This window comes from Ictidomys tridecemlineatus, chromosome 13, assembly GCF_052094955.1.
Source record: "Ictidomys tridecemlineatus isolate mIctTri1 chromosome 13, mIctTri1.hap1, whole genome shotgun sequence".
In the NCBI taxonomy this organism is placed as follows: domain Eukaryota; kingdom Metazoa; phylum Chordata; class Mammalia; order Rodentia; family Sciuridae; genus Ictidomys; species Ictidomys tridecemlineatus.
Genome location: NC_135489.1, coordinates 637,602 through 652,304, shown reverse-complemented (window position 1 = coordinate 652,304; position 14,703 = coordinate 637,602). Strand labels below are relative to the sequence as shown.

Genomic DNA, 14,703 nt, shown 5'->3' with positions numbered 1-14,703 from the left:
TGGACCCAGGGAGACTGTTCTCACCCGCCTGCTGGGCCACATCTGAGGGAGCTGGCGAGGGGACAACCTGTAGCAGGGTCCCTGCAGGGCCAGGCTCTCCCTGTGTGGCTCTGGTGGCACTTCCTTGCCTGATTAACATCTTGGCAAAGGAAGCATCCAGTTGCCACAGACTTAAGAGTGTCGAGCAGTGACAGCCAGGGAGGCATGTGGTGGCGAAGAGGGACGGTGTGAGACCCAAGCCAGTCTCTCCTCTGCTGGACATTGATGGCATCCTGGTGGCTGTGGAGGGGCCAGCGCCCCCCCAGCTGTGCCTGTGTGCTCAGAGGCTCAGCTCTCAGGGTGCTGCTGCTGCCGGACAGGACATCTCACGGCTCCAGCCACTCGGAGCCTTGGAGAGCCTTTTTCTCCAGTGCCCCAACATCACAAAGCATCACAAATTCCCTATGATTTGGGGAATGATGCAAGCTAGAGGGGGAGCTCGGTAGGCACCCTGTATTTCTATTTTATTCCATTTAGGTAAATAAAAAGCCTGCGAGGGCAGGAGCACGTGGAGACAAATGGCTGTTTGCCAACGCGGCAATCAACCGCCTGGAATTAGCGGGCGAGGCGCAGAAGCAAAGCACTTTAGCCGTGCTCACAGATGGTGTTAAGGTGATATTTGTGGCCCGTGTGCTTGACGCCAATTAATACCCACTCTGTTAGCTGCTTGACGTGAGAAAATGCAGGAGACATCAGCACATAGCAGCCGGCTGACATTTTAAGCCTCCACCTTCTCAGGTGGAAGCAGGTCAGATAATGCGCGTGTTCAGTTGTGCTAAATAACGACAGGCATTTACCTCCCTGTCTGGCTACGTTTTCACTGAATGAAAGTGCATTATTGCTGAATGGAAAAGACATTTAAAAGGAGAGGAAATGAGTCTGTTAGAGGAGGAGGCCTGGAGACCAGCAGTGGAGAAACAATGGCTGAGCACCCCCATGTGTTCTGAATCATATCAGTGAGGGGCGCTGGCCGAGAGCTGAGGGGCAGTGGCCACGGAGCTGGGGGACTGAGCCTGAGCTCGGGTCAGGTCAGAGCTTGCTGTTCTCGGCGGTTGATGGCGGTGGTCGTGCGTGATGCTGTTCTTTGGAGGATGAAATGTTGGTGGGGTGGAGTGCTCACGGACCCCTTCCCATGTCTGCTAAGGGCTCTAGAGGTGCCTGGCTGCACCGCACACCATGCTACTGCCAGCACCCAGGCAGCGGCTCCCAGGCTGTCCACCAGCCCCAGCTACCATCATGGACAGTGTTGAGCCCCTGAGACATTTGGAGGATTGTGAAATCGAAACAGTCATTTAAAGTGTCTTTAGAGTGAATCCTCACAATCATCTAAAACTAATTGTACATGTTGGTGGAGAGCGGCAAATCAGGGCAGGCTGGCGGTGCTCCGGCACTTGGTCCCCCAGCCCCTGCATCCTGAAGAAAAGGAAATGCCAGGTCTGTTGGCATTTCTCATGGTGACAAATCCGTGCTGGGAGAGCTTTCTGTGTGCCTGTGCAGAGTGAACCCACATCTGTGCGGACATGGGGCAAGCAGCAAGAGATGGGGGTTGGGGGCTTTGTTTCTTTCTTGGTTGGTGGACCACAAATTGGGTAAAAATAGAGTTTGTACATCATTACAAAACATACTAAAATAGAAAACTCTCTGTTGCCATGAACGCTCGGTAACCACAGTTTCCTTCTGTACTGTTGAGTTGTTTTGGCACATCCCTCAGCACTGCAGCCCTGACCCTCAGCCTCCTCTTGCTCTCAGAGCTGGGTATGCAGCATTGTGGCCACAGATCCCATGTTAGGGCACAGCAGCCCGTAAGCCATCTCGTGGTCAGTGGTCACCTCTGCTGCTGTGACCATTCAGATCCACCATGCACATGGGCACCTTTGCATATTAAAAATTCTGCTCCCTTCTGTGTATACCCCAATCTTTCTTTCTTTATGTTTTAAAAAATCTGTCCATAAAAACCAAAGCCAATGATTGCAGAATGCAAACCCCTGGCAGAGCCCGAGAGGGGACAGGAGAAGAGCAGAGGGGGACCCTGTCTCTGGTGCCAGGGCAGGTGTGGACGTGGCTCACCCCAGCATCCTCTCCCGACTGCAGGAGGCCAGATGCTCAGCCCCACCCGGTGGGGCCAGAGGTGGCAGTGCTTCGGATAGGGCAGGGCGCTGCGCTGGCCTCACCCGAGGTTCCTCGAGCCCTGGTGGGTGCGAGTGCAGGACCCCTCCTTAGTCTAGGAGCCTTCCTGTGGAACCGTGCCACGCTCACAGGGTTGAGCCCTTCGCAGGGGCCGCATCACTCCTGTCCTCCCATGGACATGTCCTCGTAGCCATCTAGCAGCCACTGGCTGTGGGAGGAGAGGCCTGGGTCTGCCTGGCCCTGGGCAAGGGCGGCGAGCAGGCTGCAGAGCTGCCTCCAGAGCACAGGGGCGTCCTGCCTCTGCCACGGCACTGAAGCCCGAGAGGGAGGGCTGTGGGCTGCCTGCACCAGGCCTTTTCCTCCACAAAGAAGACGCCTGGTTCAGGCCATCCAAAAGGACTGTCTGGGACTCTGGACGAACCTGAGGGACCTCCTGTCTTGGGCTGGCCTCTGGTTGTCAGTTCTCCTTGTCTGTCCTGGCTGCAGTGAGAGGAGCTGAGGAACCCAGCTCTCCTGAGGTTGCGTCCTAGGGAGCACGTCCTAGAGGCCAGTGGAGGTCTGGGGCCTCAGCAAGGCTCTGCCCCGCAGGCAGGTAGAGCTCTGTCTGGAGGGAGTCCACTGACCTGGAGCCACAGAATCCAGCTCCGTTTACCAATCACCAGAGTAGCTTGCTGATAGCATCTGGCCTGCACGGGAGGCTGCTGTGTGAATAATTAACACTCAAGTGCCAAGCACCCAGGACCTGGCATCTGGGTTTATAGTTTATAGCTCCTCGGTTAACAGTGGCCCATAGCTCCTGCCTGTCCCCTGAGGGTTTGAATCAGCCACAGAGCTGGGCACAGAGGTTCCTGCCTGTGATCCCAGCGCCTCTAGAGGCTGAGGCAGGAGGACCACAAGGTCCAGACCAGCCTGGGCCACTTAGCAAGACCCTGTCTCAAAATAAAAAATAAAAAGGGCTGGTGCAGCTCAGTGGTAGAACACCCTGGGACCAATCCCCAGCACCAACAAAACAAAAATATCAGCAGCAGGCAAGGCTGGGGCAGGGCTGCGGGCAGAGACCCCGGAGTTCTCATCTGTGGGTGTGAGGTGTGCACTCGGGTAGGCACAGCAGGATGGGGTGCTGAGGATCGGGGAGCGCTGGGGGTTGGGCCAGGTGTCGGGGGCCAGGCAGAGGGGTCCTGCTGGTGCCCGAGCGTCGGGGACAGGTGGGGCCAGCCAGGCCCGCGTGGTCCTGGGAAGTTTCCTCAGGCTTCTTGGTTTTAAGGCCAGCTTTGCCCCCACAGCCCAGGGCAGACACGTTCCCTGTCGTACAAGAAGCCCAGCAGCAGGCCATCGAGGATGAGGCCCCAGAAGGAGCCCTTGTTCTTGGGTCGGTGACTCTGGCGTCTGAGTCGGCTGACTCTCAGTCACTGGGCATGGCAGGCAGCGCCTTTCCCTAGGCCCAGAGGGCCAGCAGGCTCCCGAGTCTCCCTGTCGGTCAGTGTCCAGGGCCGGTTCTACCTGAGCCTCGCTCCGCTTCTCTCTGTGCGCCAGACAGGCCTAGTGAGCCAGGGCTTCGCAAGGGCCCAGGGAGAGTGCAGGCCGGGAGCCAGTGGCCTTGGTCTGCTGCAGCCCGGCCCGGGGCTCCCCAGCCGAGGTGCCCGGGGACAGGAAGATGCAGCCTCAGCCTGCTGTGGGCAAGCCTGCGGCCGGCACAGCAAGTGGGTTGGTTCTGTGGACTGGGCTCAGCCCCTGGACGGCCTCTCCTCTTTCAGGAGGTTCAGGGTGACTGCAGCACCCTCCCGCCCCCCACGGGCACAAAGTCAAGGGTTCTTAGAGGGGCCTTGGTCCCCTCTGCCACACCGCTCAGTACCAGTGTTGGATCGTACCCACGAATATGGACAGACACCCAGAAGTGCTGTGAGGAAGGCCCTGGCCACCCCCAAGTGCATGGCTCCCTGTCATGCTCCTCCCAGGAGCAAAGCCACAGTGTCCCCCAGCAGTGCACCAGGTGCCAGGGACGGTCCGGTGGCAGCTCTCACCAAGTCCATGCCGTCACCATGGGCAGCAGTAACGCCTGGGAAGGCAGGTGGTCCAGAGGGCTGCCAGCATGGCTTCCCGACACACCTAGTCCCAGAGGGGATGTGGAGCTGAGCTGAGGTCCCCATTGCCAGAACCTGCCTCCAAGCAGAGTCCACGCAGAGCTGGGCACGCAGCCCCATCCAGAGCACGGGTCCCCAGCCCAAGTCCTCAGCCAGACCTCCAACTGTGGAGCACCAAGAGAGTTGAGAATGAGCCCGCCTGAGCTGGTGACCTTCCTTCACCGGAAACGCTCACACACTGGGGTGGTCTTCCTGAGTCTTCTCTGAGGGCAGACCCCTCCCAGGTGGTTTCTGGGTGGAGGTGTGGGTGCAGGCCCACTGGGACCCCTCAACCCCCCGCAACCCTGCTGGGTGCCAGTGGGATGGGCAGCTTCTCTGGGCCCAGATGAGAATCAGCATCTGAGTGAAGGGGACAGCAGGAACGTCCCCAGCTGGCCCTCTCTTGTGCCATGTGCAGGCTTCTTCCATGTGGAACTGTGGCCTCCCGGGGCCACCCTGCAGGGGCTCTTGCAAGGGCTCCTCCGAGGACCTCTGGCAGCCTCAGGGGCATGTCTGCCGTGGACAGCTGTAGGCGTGAAGAGTCTGTGCTGTGGGCGCGAAGCTGTGCTGTGGAGAGGGCTGTCTGGCCTGGCCTGCAGGGGAGATCTTCTGAACCTGTTTTGTGGCTGCTTCCTGCCTGGCCCTGGCCAGCACCCTCTGGCCTGTGCCAGGCTTGGCCAAATGGGCTCATCATCAGCATCTGACCCCCAGGGAGAACACTGGACTGCTGTGTGTGGACGGAGGCCCTTTCTCTGCGTCAGTGCACATGGCAACCGGCTCTGCCGAGGTGGACAGGTGCCTCACTGGCTGTGGTGTTGGACTTCCTCAGCAGCACCTCGTGGGCAGGGAGAGGGCAGTCAGACCATGGGCCGAGGTCCCCATGATGTGACAGAGCCTGGGTGGCGTGGCAGTGCCAACACAGGGAGTCCTTTCTGAGCCAAAGTGCCTGCAGTGCCTCCCCTCCTTGTTCCCAGCCCCTCCTCGCCATCCTTGGGGACTCTGAGGGCCTCCTCTGTTCGCACTGTGGACACTTGTCATGCTGCCAGTCCCTTCCCTGTGTGCAAGTGAACCCACCAAACTGTGCCCCATTAGGGCCTCAGAGGGTCCAGTCCCAAGAAAGAGAAGGAACCTGCTGCAGGCCCGCGGACCAGCTCTGCAGTGACGGCCCTGCGCAGGGCCGTGGGGGTCAGGAGCTGGCCTCCCGAGTGCCTGGGCCTCCCTGGCGGCTCGCTCCACATGGGGCCCGCGCCCTGGAGCAGCTCTGTCCTGTGTGTCACTCTGGAGCTGGGGATCTTTCAGGGCAGGGGAGCAGGTGGCCCTTTCCTGCATTGTCGGGCCGGCCCTGCCAGCTCTTGGACTCCTTCCTGTGCCCCTCAGAGAGAGCTGTGCAGCCCTGAGTGGGTCCTGTGGCCATGGAGGGTAGGTACGCACGCCGCAGGCCGTGGGCCACTGGCTCCTGGCCTGGGGAGGTTTCCAGAAGCTGCAGTGGCCCTCCCTGATGGGCCCTGAGGGCTCTGTCTCTGGACCACTCTTTGCTGTGCAGAGGGGGCTTCTCTGCGTGTTGTTAGAGATGTGGAGGCAGAGCTTCAGTGCAGAGCCTCCCTCAGTCCAAGGCTCCCGCAGTCCCTCCCTTCTGATGCTGCCTCCTGCTTCTGTGCCCGCTGGGTCCTGGGCGCTGCAGGCAGAGGAGTCTGTTCCGTCGGGAGGCCTGGCCGCCTGCTGGCCCCTAGCTGGAGCTTGGTTGCCTTTGGTGTGGGTGGAAGAGGCTGCCCACACGTAGGCCAGCCCAGGGACCTGCATCCCTGCCCCCAGGGAGGCTTCCAGGTGGGGTGGACCAGCCACGGTTCCACCTGCCCGGAGGACAGGACCCTCAGGCCGGCACAACTTGCCAGCCTTGCTCAGGTTCCCTGGTCCATGCGAGGGGCTGAGATGAGCTGTGGAGGGAGGCGCCTGGCTGAGCTTCGCCCAGGGTGTGGCTCTTCCTTGGCTCCTCAGCCTCTCCACCTCAGCCCTGTGCCACGGTCCCCTTGGTGCTCAGGCACAGGCACAGGTGGGGACATTCTCAGGAAGACCCCAGAGTGCTGGGTGAGGGGCACCAGCACCCCTCCGGGGGCCCTGGCGGAGTGGTGTTTCCACAGATGGGGTCGAGGGGCTGGGAAAGTGAGTCTCTGGAGAAACCCGCGGTGCAGAGCCAATGAACAGGACTAGGCCTCCTGGGATCGCAGCCCTTCCTGGTGGAGGAGGGCGTGATGGCTGGTTCCCAGGGACCTCCTGGCTGCCGCTGGGGACCATCACCAGGTGTGGTGCTCCTGCCCTGACCCGTACCTTCGCACTATCTGATCTTTACTCATGAGCTTTTGTTCCTCTGGGTTCTGCCTTTGCTTGCAGCACCAAGCCAGGTCATGGGATCGGCATCTGGTGGAGGTCGGAGGTCTCCGCGGGACGCGGGGGTGTGGGTGTCAGGACCCTGATCTTGTGCTCTTCAGCTCCCTGCCCCCAGCCTCACGGAACACCAGTGCCCTGGGACAGCTGTCCCCTGCTGGTGCTGGGCCTGACTTTGCCAGGACCCGAGAACAAAGCAGGTCTGGTCTTTAACTCCAAGAGGCCCAGCATTCAAAGCAGCAGTGTGGGCGGCCGGGCCAGTGGGGAGCTGCAGGTCCCTGGAGAGGCTCTTGGCTGCAGGCCCGGAGGGTGCTGGGCAGCAGGGCTCCTTCAGGAGCACCAGGGTGACCCTCAGGTCAGAAGCTGCACCAGACCTGGGAGGCCAGGGGGGAGGGGCATGGTGGGTGGAGGCCCAGATCTGGGAGGCCGGGGGGAGGGGCATGGTGGGTGGAGGTGGCCCAGAAGTGGGGATGCAGTCTCACAGGCCCCCTGAGCGGTCACAGTCAGGGCCTGTGGCTTTTCTGTCTGTGTGTCAGGTGTCTGAGGCTCGCTCCACCGTGGAATGGAATGAAATGAAACGCAGAGTTTTGTGTGAGATGCTGGAGTGAACCGAGGGTCTCACACATGCTGGAAAAGCTCTCTGCCACTGAGCCGCACCCCAGCCCCCAGAGCTCTCGGAACAAGCTGATTAGTCGATTATCCGAGGCCCTGGAGGCTTCAGCCCACAGGTGGGAGGACCGGACGGGTGGAAGGCAGTCCTCTGCTGGCTGGGTGGGCATCACCAGCACAGGCAGCCTCTGGGTGGCCAGGCTTTTAACTGGGTGGTGCTCATCCCCTCTCCAACCCCCTCCAAAAGGCAGGGGACCCGGAGTCGGAGCAGCCTTCCTTCTGAAGGCCCGTGAGCTCGCGTGTCCTCCCTGCCACTGTGTGTCATGGAGCCCGCCAATCCCTGCAGGCTCACCACTTGTGCTCCCCTGCGAGCCCTTGAACCTGTGACTGCAGCAGACCCGGTTTGTCTGTGCTCAGGAGTTCATACCACATATAAATTCTGGGTGAAATAACTTTATGCAGGGAACTCAGCATGGCGGCTCATCGCTCATGTTCTTATACACACAAAAACAAACGCACCCATTTCCAAACACACACACACTGACACACACAGTACACTTGCACACACACTCACACACAAGTCACTCATTTTCATACACATACGCTGACACACGATCCACTCACTTGCATACGCATGCGCACTGCCACACACCAGCACACTCACACTCAAACACACATCCACAAGCACATTCACTCTTGCACACATATGCACATGTGACACACCTGGTGCACACACGTAGGAACATGCACACCCCCCACATAAGTAAGTTGCCTAGCACATGTGTACACATGGGCAAACACATACACATGCAACACCCTGAAAGCAGAGGGCACTTTCTCCATCCTGCATGAGACCCGTCCCACCCCTGAGAGCCCACTGCTACCACCTCTGAGCCCCCACCTGGCACTGTGCAGCAGAGCTGGGTCCCCACATCTCACAGTGATGACTCAGAGGATTCCTGGGGTCACCTGCCAGGTGCTCTGGATGATTTAGGCAGGCGTGCAGACTGTGCAGGTCTCTGTTGACACCCTTTGGGTCTCTGTCAGTGAAGTGGAGCTGTCCGTTAGTCCTCCTGGGAACAGTGCTGGAAGGTGCTGCAGAGGCAGAGCAGTCTTGGGTGGTCCTCTCTGGTTCTGTCTTGGTCCCACAAGGTGTGCCCTGCGTGCACCTGAAGCACTGAGATCAGTTCCTTGGTGCACCACTTGTCTGGGTGGTCTTGTTCAGCTGGCCACAGAGCACCCACACAGGGGCTATGGAGTGCGAGGACAGGTGGGCCTGGCCCCGGCACTGCAGCCAGGGTTCGGGGAGCCCAGTGTGCAGCAGTTCCTGGAAGAGGGCGAGCAGAGCGCCATGGAAGGACCAGGCTGTCGTCAGGTGCAGAACTGCGTCCTGTCCGCATTGTGCATAATCAGGAGTCGGCACTTAAACCTAATTTGGGACAGTGTGGGTACAGCACAGAGGAGCTCTTAAATTAGTTCATTGGGGGGGTTTAGGGTTAAAAATAGTGAATCAAGCCCCCAGGTTTGGTTCCCAGTACCACAAAAATAAATAAATAAATAAATAAATAAATAAAGGTGGAAGCGAGTTTGTGAGCTGGATTCTCCCTCCCTGCACACCTTCTGGGTACTGGGAAGTGCAAATATTACCTCTGGATCTTAAATACACAGTTTCCCTCTAAACCCATGAGCACAACTGTGCGGGGGCTTGGAGGAGGACTCGCACCAGCGTGTCCAGCTAAGTTTCCATCAGTTAACTGCCTTGTTGGTTCCATGCCGCCCCTCACTGCAGCTGGCACCAGGCTTGGCAGGATAAATGTGTCCTGTGTCCCTGTCACCTCGCTGTGTAAGTGCTGAGGTTTGCACAGGAGCTAAAAGCAGACTCTCGGGCACAGAACACTCAGGGCTGTCACACCTGGGGTCAGAATGGCTCGTTTTGTTTAGTTTAGGTGAAGCAGAGAGGCCGCTGTTGTGACAGGCAGCTCTGCAAACGTGATTCTGACAGATGTCGCTGTGTGCCAGAGGCAGGAGACCCGTGCAGCAGGGCCTGTGAAGAAGCCACGTCTCTCTCCTAAAATGAGCCTCACCTTTTGAATAATAGATGCTCACCTCCCAGGCTAGACCTGGGCGTCCCCATTTCCACTGTAATGGCACATTTCCTAAAGCATCGACTCATACCCCAGCTTTGCAGGCGCCATCAGAGAGCTGCTGTGGCAGGGGCCCTGGGGAGTCTTGAATTGTCATTTTAAAGTTATCTGTCCCCAGGCCAGGCTGGAGCCGCAGGCTGCCCTGAGCCTTTCCCACCAAGAGGATTTTGGTCTAAGGCTCGTTTATTTGTTCTTGTGTAACATGTCTCAAAATGGAATACTCAGAGGCACGATCTGTCTCTGTGTCTCTGCTTTCCTTTTTCCTCCCTGCACTGTAAAACAGCCGAGTCCAACAGAGTGAGGGTTTCCTGGCCAGCTTCTAAGTGGACACAGCTAGCGTGACTGCCTGAGAGTCCTGCAGCGGGGTGACTGGTACTGTTGTAGAGACTCCTACTTTCATGCAGGAGAAAGGCCTGGGGGTCGGGTGGGGCATCTGGTGCCTGTGGGTCAGGCCCCTCTGATCTGCATGCCATTCGGGTGCTCAGCAGGTTGGGCACTCAGTGGACGGAGCAGATGGGAGAGAACACCTGTGCTTTGGCTCCACTGGCAGTAACCACAGCTCTTACAGGGGCCTGGGGCCTCGTGTCAGCACCCTCCACACATGTTCCTCACGTGTGGCCTGAGAGCACCTGTGGGCAGTCTGGCCAGCACCTCTGTGTCAGGAGGAACACAGCTTTTTGTACAGAAGCATCGTTGGGAAGTGATGGGCCCATGGACGCTGACACATCACAGAGATGAGACAGGATGCCGGCCCCCATCTCCTGCTGAAGCAGGGAACAAGGCTCCCCGGCCAGGTTCCTCCAGCACGTGCTGAGCACACAGGAGTGCCGCCCAGAAACAGTGGACCTGAGACCCATGGAGCTGCCTTCTGATGTCTGGGCTACTGGCCCCCCAGCCACAGGGCAGCCCGGCTCTCGTGCCCAGAGCCATGGCGTCTGCAGGCATGTCATCAGGGAGACTGGTGCAGGCTGAAAGAGTGGGCGATGGGCCCACCAGCCCCGCGGCAGAGGGCTGCTGACAACTATTTCCTGTCCTGGCCCCGGCACATGAGCAGCCACCCGCAAGGGCTTCTGTCCTGGGTCCCGGGTCTCCACACCTGCCTCCGGGGGAACCAGGCTGATGCCCACACTGCTCACTGGACCTGAATGCTGGGCAGTGGGTAGCAGCGAGGACCCCTCCTGAGCCCTTGGGTTTACAAATGTCTGGACTCCCACTTGAGGGACTCAGGACAGTGATGGAGTCCGGCCACCAGGCTTCCAGGGTCAGTTCCTGCTGGTCCCAGCTATGCAGTGGACGTGGGGCAGGTGGAGTGAGATCAGGAGGGTCTTGCAGCCACTTTGCACCCTTAAACATGACTCCCTGAGGGCTCGTGGTGGTCTCAGTTGGGTTGGGGAGGAAGATGGTCTTGGGCTGAGACCTCCCAGGGCACTCACTGGGCCGGACGTTAGGGAAACAGAAACTTGTGTAAATAAACTCCTTAGCAAGGCGGTCGAACTTGGGGCTAGCCGTCAGCCAGCCACTGCCTGCTTTGGCTCCCACTTCAGAGTCACTGGTGACTGTCACCCTAGATGTGACTCCAGGGACAGAGGACCAAGCTCTCCTGAGCCTGCCCTGGGGCGGGGTGGAGGGCAGACCCTCGGGAAGTGTGCCCCCTGTGGAAGCCGCAGCAGCAGCCTCCTGGAGCACCCCTGTGCCCGAGGAGCGGCTCTGTGCCCTTTTAGCCTTTGGTTTCACGGGGCGCACGTTTCCTGCTGCGGTGGTGGCCCAGGGACCCATGGTTGAGGGAGAGGATGAGGCTGGACCTGTCGGAACTGTGATCTCAGCCCGGACTCCTTTTGTCTTGTGCAGTGTCAGAGCTGGCCCCGTGCCATGTGCTGACAGTTCAGAGGGGTTAACAAAAGTCACGGTGCCTTGGCCCCTCCGGAGCCATGGCCTGGCCAGCGTCCAGCCAGAGCTGTGGCTCTGATGTCAGTGTGAAGGACACCTGAGGGGCTAGTGCCTCGTGAAAGGCCGGCATCCACGGCGGCAGCAGCTAACCGCAGGGCCCGATTCTCTGCCCCCATTTCTAAAGCTCACTGTGGCTCCCAAGTTGGCATGAAATTCGACCAGCCCCGGAGGGTGGAGTTCTGCTGAAGTCAAGCGGCCGGGGGGCGGGCCTGGGTGGCCCTGCAGGGCTCATCTCCCTTCCTCCCTGAGCACTCCTGGGTAGCCTTGGGCTTTGCTTCTTCCCACCAGCCCCACTCACTCGTGGTGCTTTGCCCTCCCCAGCCCTGGCGGTGCTTCCAGACAGGTGCAGACTCCTGGTGGCTCCCCAGCTCACCTGTGCATCTCCATCCTTCACCTCTGTTCCCCGTCCAGCCTCCTGGCCACTCTGCCGCCTGCCCCCAGGCCTCATGCTGACCACAGCCCCGTGTCTCAGAGGCAGGCTCGGGGCTCAGCCAGGGCAGGATGGCCCTTGGTGAGCGTGGTGACTGCTCCAGGGCTCCGTTCTGCCCCAGCGCTGTGGCAGCACAAGCCCCTCCGCACCACCTGGGTCAGGCCAGGAAGGCTTCAGGTCCGTGGCTCAGGGTGGCAGACGTGACTTTATCAGGAAGGACAGGAGAGGAGAAAGGGGACCCTCTCCAGGGAGAGTGGGTCCTCTCAGAGAGGCCAGGGTTGGCGTGCTCCGGCCCTCCAGTCGCACTAGGGTCTCAGGGACGTGTGGGCCTCCTCCAGGAGAGGGGCTGGGGGCCACCGAATCGGTCTGGGCTCTCGTTCTGGCCTCAGTCTCCTGCCCCTGTGACCTGCCCTCGGAAGCTTTCCCTGTGAGGGTCTTGATGTCGGCGCTGGGTGAGGGGGCTCTGGGTCCGGGTGGTGAGGGGGGCCCAGGCTCCCTCCGGGGGTGTGATGTGACCCGTGGCTTTCCCAAGGGGGTGTATGTGGCTGGGGGGTCCACATCCCGGGCCCGTCTTCCAGGCCCGCGGGCTCGACTGTCAGAGCAGGCTGCGCTTTCCAGTGGCCCTCCTGTCCTCTCCTGGCTCAGCCGCCCATGGCTGACTAGCCACGGATCAGTGACCAGGAGGAGGGGGCCAGCAGGGAGAGGGAGCTCACAGCTCACCCCAGGCCCAGGGCCCCGCTCCTACGTGCGTGAGGTCTCCCCTTGGCCTCTGTGGCGTGTGGCCAGCGTGGCTGTGGGTATTCAGCTCTGGGGGACTCTGGGCGGAGTCTGCGGACTGCTGGGGGCCAGGCAGAGGCGCCTGCCAAGGCCACCCGGCCCCACTGCGGCTTACCTCCGAGATCCTGTGTGGTTGGGGGCGTCCTCTAGGGCACTGACCTGCCTGGGGGCAGCCACACCGAGCCCTGCAGGGGCCTGCCCAAGGTTGCTGGCTCCAGCTCTGGCCACCCCCGGGGCAGACTGGGTCTTCTGCCCCATTCAGGAGCATGGACAGGGTTTCCACATGACCCGGATTCACCTGGGCCACACAGTGTGACTCTGCTGCTGGCCTTGCATCTCAGTGACCATGTGGCGGGGACATGAGAGTGTGTGAGGAGCAAAATGAGCTCATGATGGAGCTGCCTAGTACCGGGCAGCGGAGCCATAGGCCTCCTGTGGCGTCTCCCTGAAACCTGGCCCCGCGTGTGGGTTCAGAAGGACGCTCCGCGTGGGCTGCCTGGCCGAGGAACTTGGCATGGCCACCTGTCTTCTGGTGCTTGTCCTGTTCCTGGTGACCTCCTCTGAACAGTCACGCTGGTGGTGGAGGGGTGGCCCCTGGGGTGGAGGGGTGGTCCCTGGGGTGGAGGGGTGGCCTTGCTGGTGGTGGAGGGGTGGCAGCTGGGGTGGAGGGGTGGGGCTATGGTGGAGGGGTGGCCCCTGGGGTGGAGGGGTGGCCACTGGTGGTGGAGGGGTGGCCGCTGGTGGTGGAGGGGTGGCCACTGGTGGTGGAGGGGTGGCCTTGCTGGTGGTGGAGGGGTGGCCCCTGGGGTGGAGGGGTGGCCACTGGTGGTGGAGGGGTGGCCGCTGGTGGTGGAGGGGTGGCCTTGCTGGTGGTGGAGGGGTGGCCACTGGTGGTGGAGGGGTGGCCACTGGTGGTGGAGGGGTGGCCACTGGTGGTGGAGGGGTGGCCTTGCTGGTGGTGGAGGGGTGGCCCCTGGTGTGGAGGGGTGGCCACTGGTGGTGGAGGGGTGGCCCCTGGGGTGGAGGGGTGGCCACTGGTGGTGGAGGGGTGGCCCCTGGGTGGAGGGGTGGCCTTGCTGGAGTAGAGGGGTGGCCACACTGGTGGTGGAGGGGTGGCCACTGGTGGTGGAGGGGTGGCCCCTGGTGTGGAGGGGTGGCCACTGGTGGTGGAGGGGTGGCCACGCTGGTGGTGGAGGGGTGGCCTTGCTGGAGTGGAGGGGTGGCCACTGGTGGTGGAGGGGTGGCCACTGGTGGTGGAGGGGTGGCCACTGGTGGTAGAGTGGTGGCCACGCTGGTGGTGGAGGGGTGGCCACGCTGGTGGTGGAGGGGTGGCCACGCTGGTGGTAGAGTGGTGGCCACGCTGGTGGTGGAGGGGTGGCCACTGGTGGTGGAGGGGTGGCCACGCTGGTGGTGGAGGGGTGGCTACTGGTGGTGGAGGGGTGGCCACGCTGGTGGTGGAGGGGTGGCCTTGCTGAGGTGGAGGGGTGGCCACTGGTGGTAGAGTGGTGGCCACGCTGGTGGTAGAGGGGTGGCCACGCTGGTGGTGGAGGGGTGGGGCTGGTGGTGGAGGGGTGGCCTTGCTGGGGTGGAGGGATGGCCACGCTGGTGGTGGAGGGGTGGCCACGCTGGTGGTGGAGGGGTGGCCACGCTGGTGGTGGAGTGGTGGGGCTGGTGGTGGAGGAGTGGTCTTGCTGGGGTGGAGGGGTGGCCTTGCTGGGGTGGAGGGGTGGCCTTGCTGTGGTGGAGGGATGGCCTTGCTGTGGTGGAGGGATGGCCTTGCTGTGGTGGAGGGATGGCCTTGCTGTGGTGGAGGGGTGGCCTTGCTGGGGTGGAGGGGTGGCCTTGCTGGGGTGGAGGGGTGGCCTTGCTGGGGTGGAGGGATGGCCACGCTGGTGGTGGAGGGGTGGCCACGCTGGTGGTGGAGTGGTGGGGCTGGTGGTGGAGGGGTGGCCTTGCTGGGGTGGAGGGGTGGCCACGCTGGTGGTGGAGGGGTGGCCACACTGGTGGTGGTGGAGTGGTAGGGCTGGTGGTGGAGGGGTGGTCTTGCTGGGGTGGAGGGGTGGCCACACTGGTGGTGGAGGGGTGGCCTTGCTGTGGTGGAGGGATGGCCTTGCTGTGGTGGAGGGGT

General features: G+C 61.4%; 1 protein-coding gene across 1 annotated transcript in view; it reads left to right on the top strand.

The window, feature by feature from the left end:
• LOC144370093 (nuclear factor of activated T-cells, cytoplasmic 1-like) overlaps positions 1–3,605 on the top strand; it is a 24,624-nt gene extending 21,019 nt beyond the window's left edge. Inside the window, exon 7 of the mRNA XM_078030687.1 lies at positions 3,450–3,605. Within this exon, the coding sequence (XP_077886813.1) occupies positions 3,450–3,605 (156 nt within the window). The remainder of the gene's footprint in view (positions 1–3,449) is intronic.
• The last annotated feature ends 11,098 nt before the right edge of the window (positions 3,606–14,703 follow it).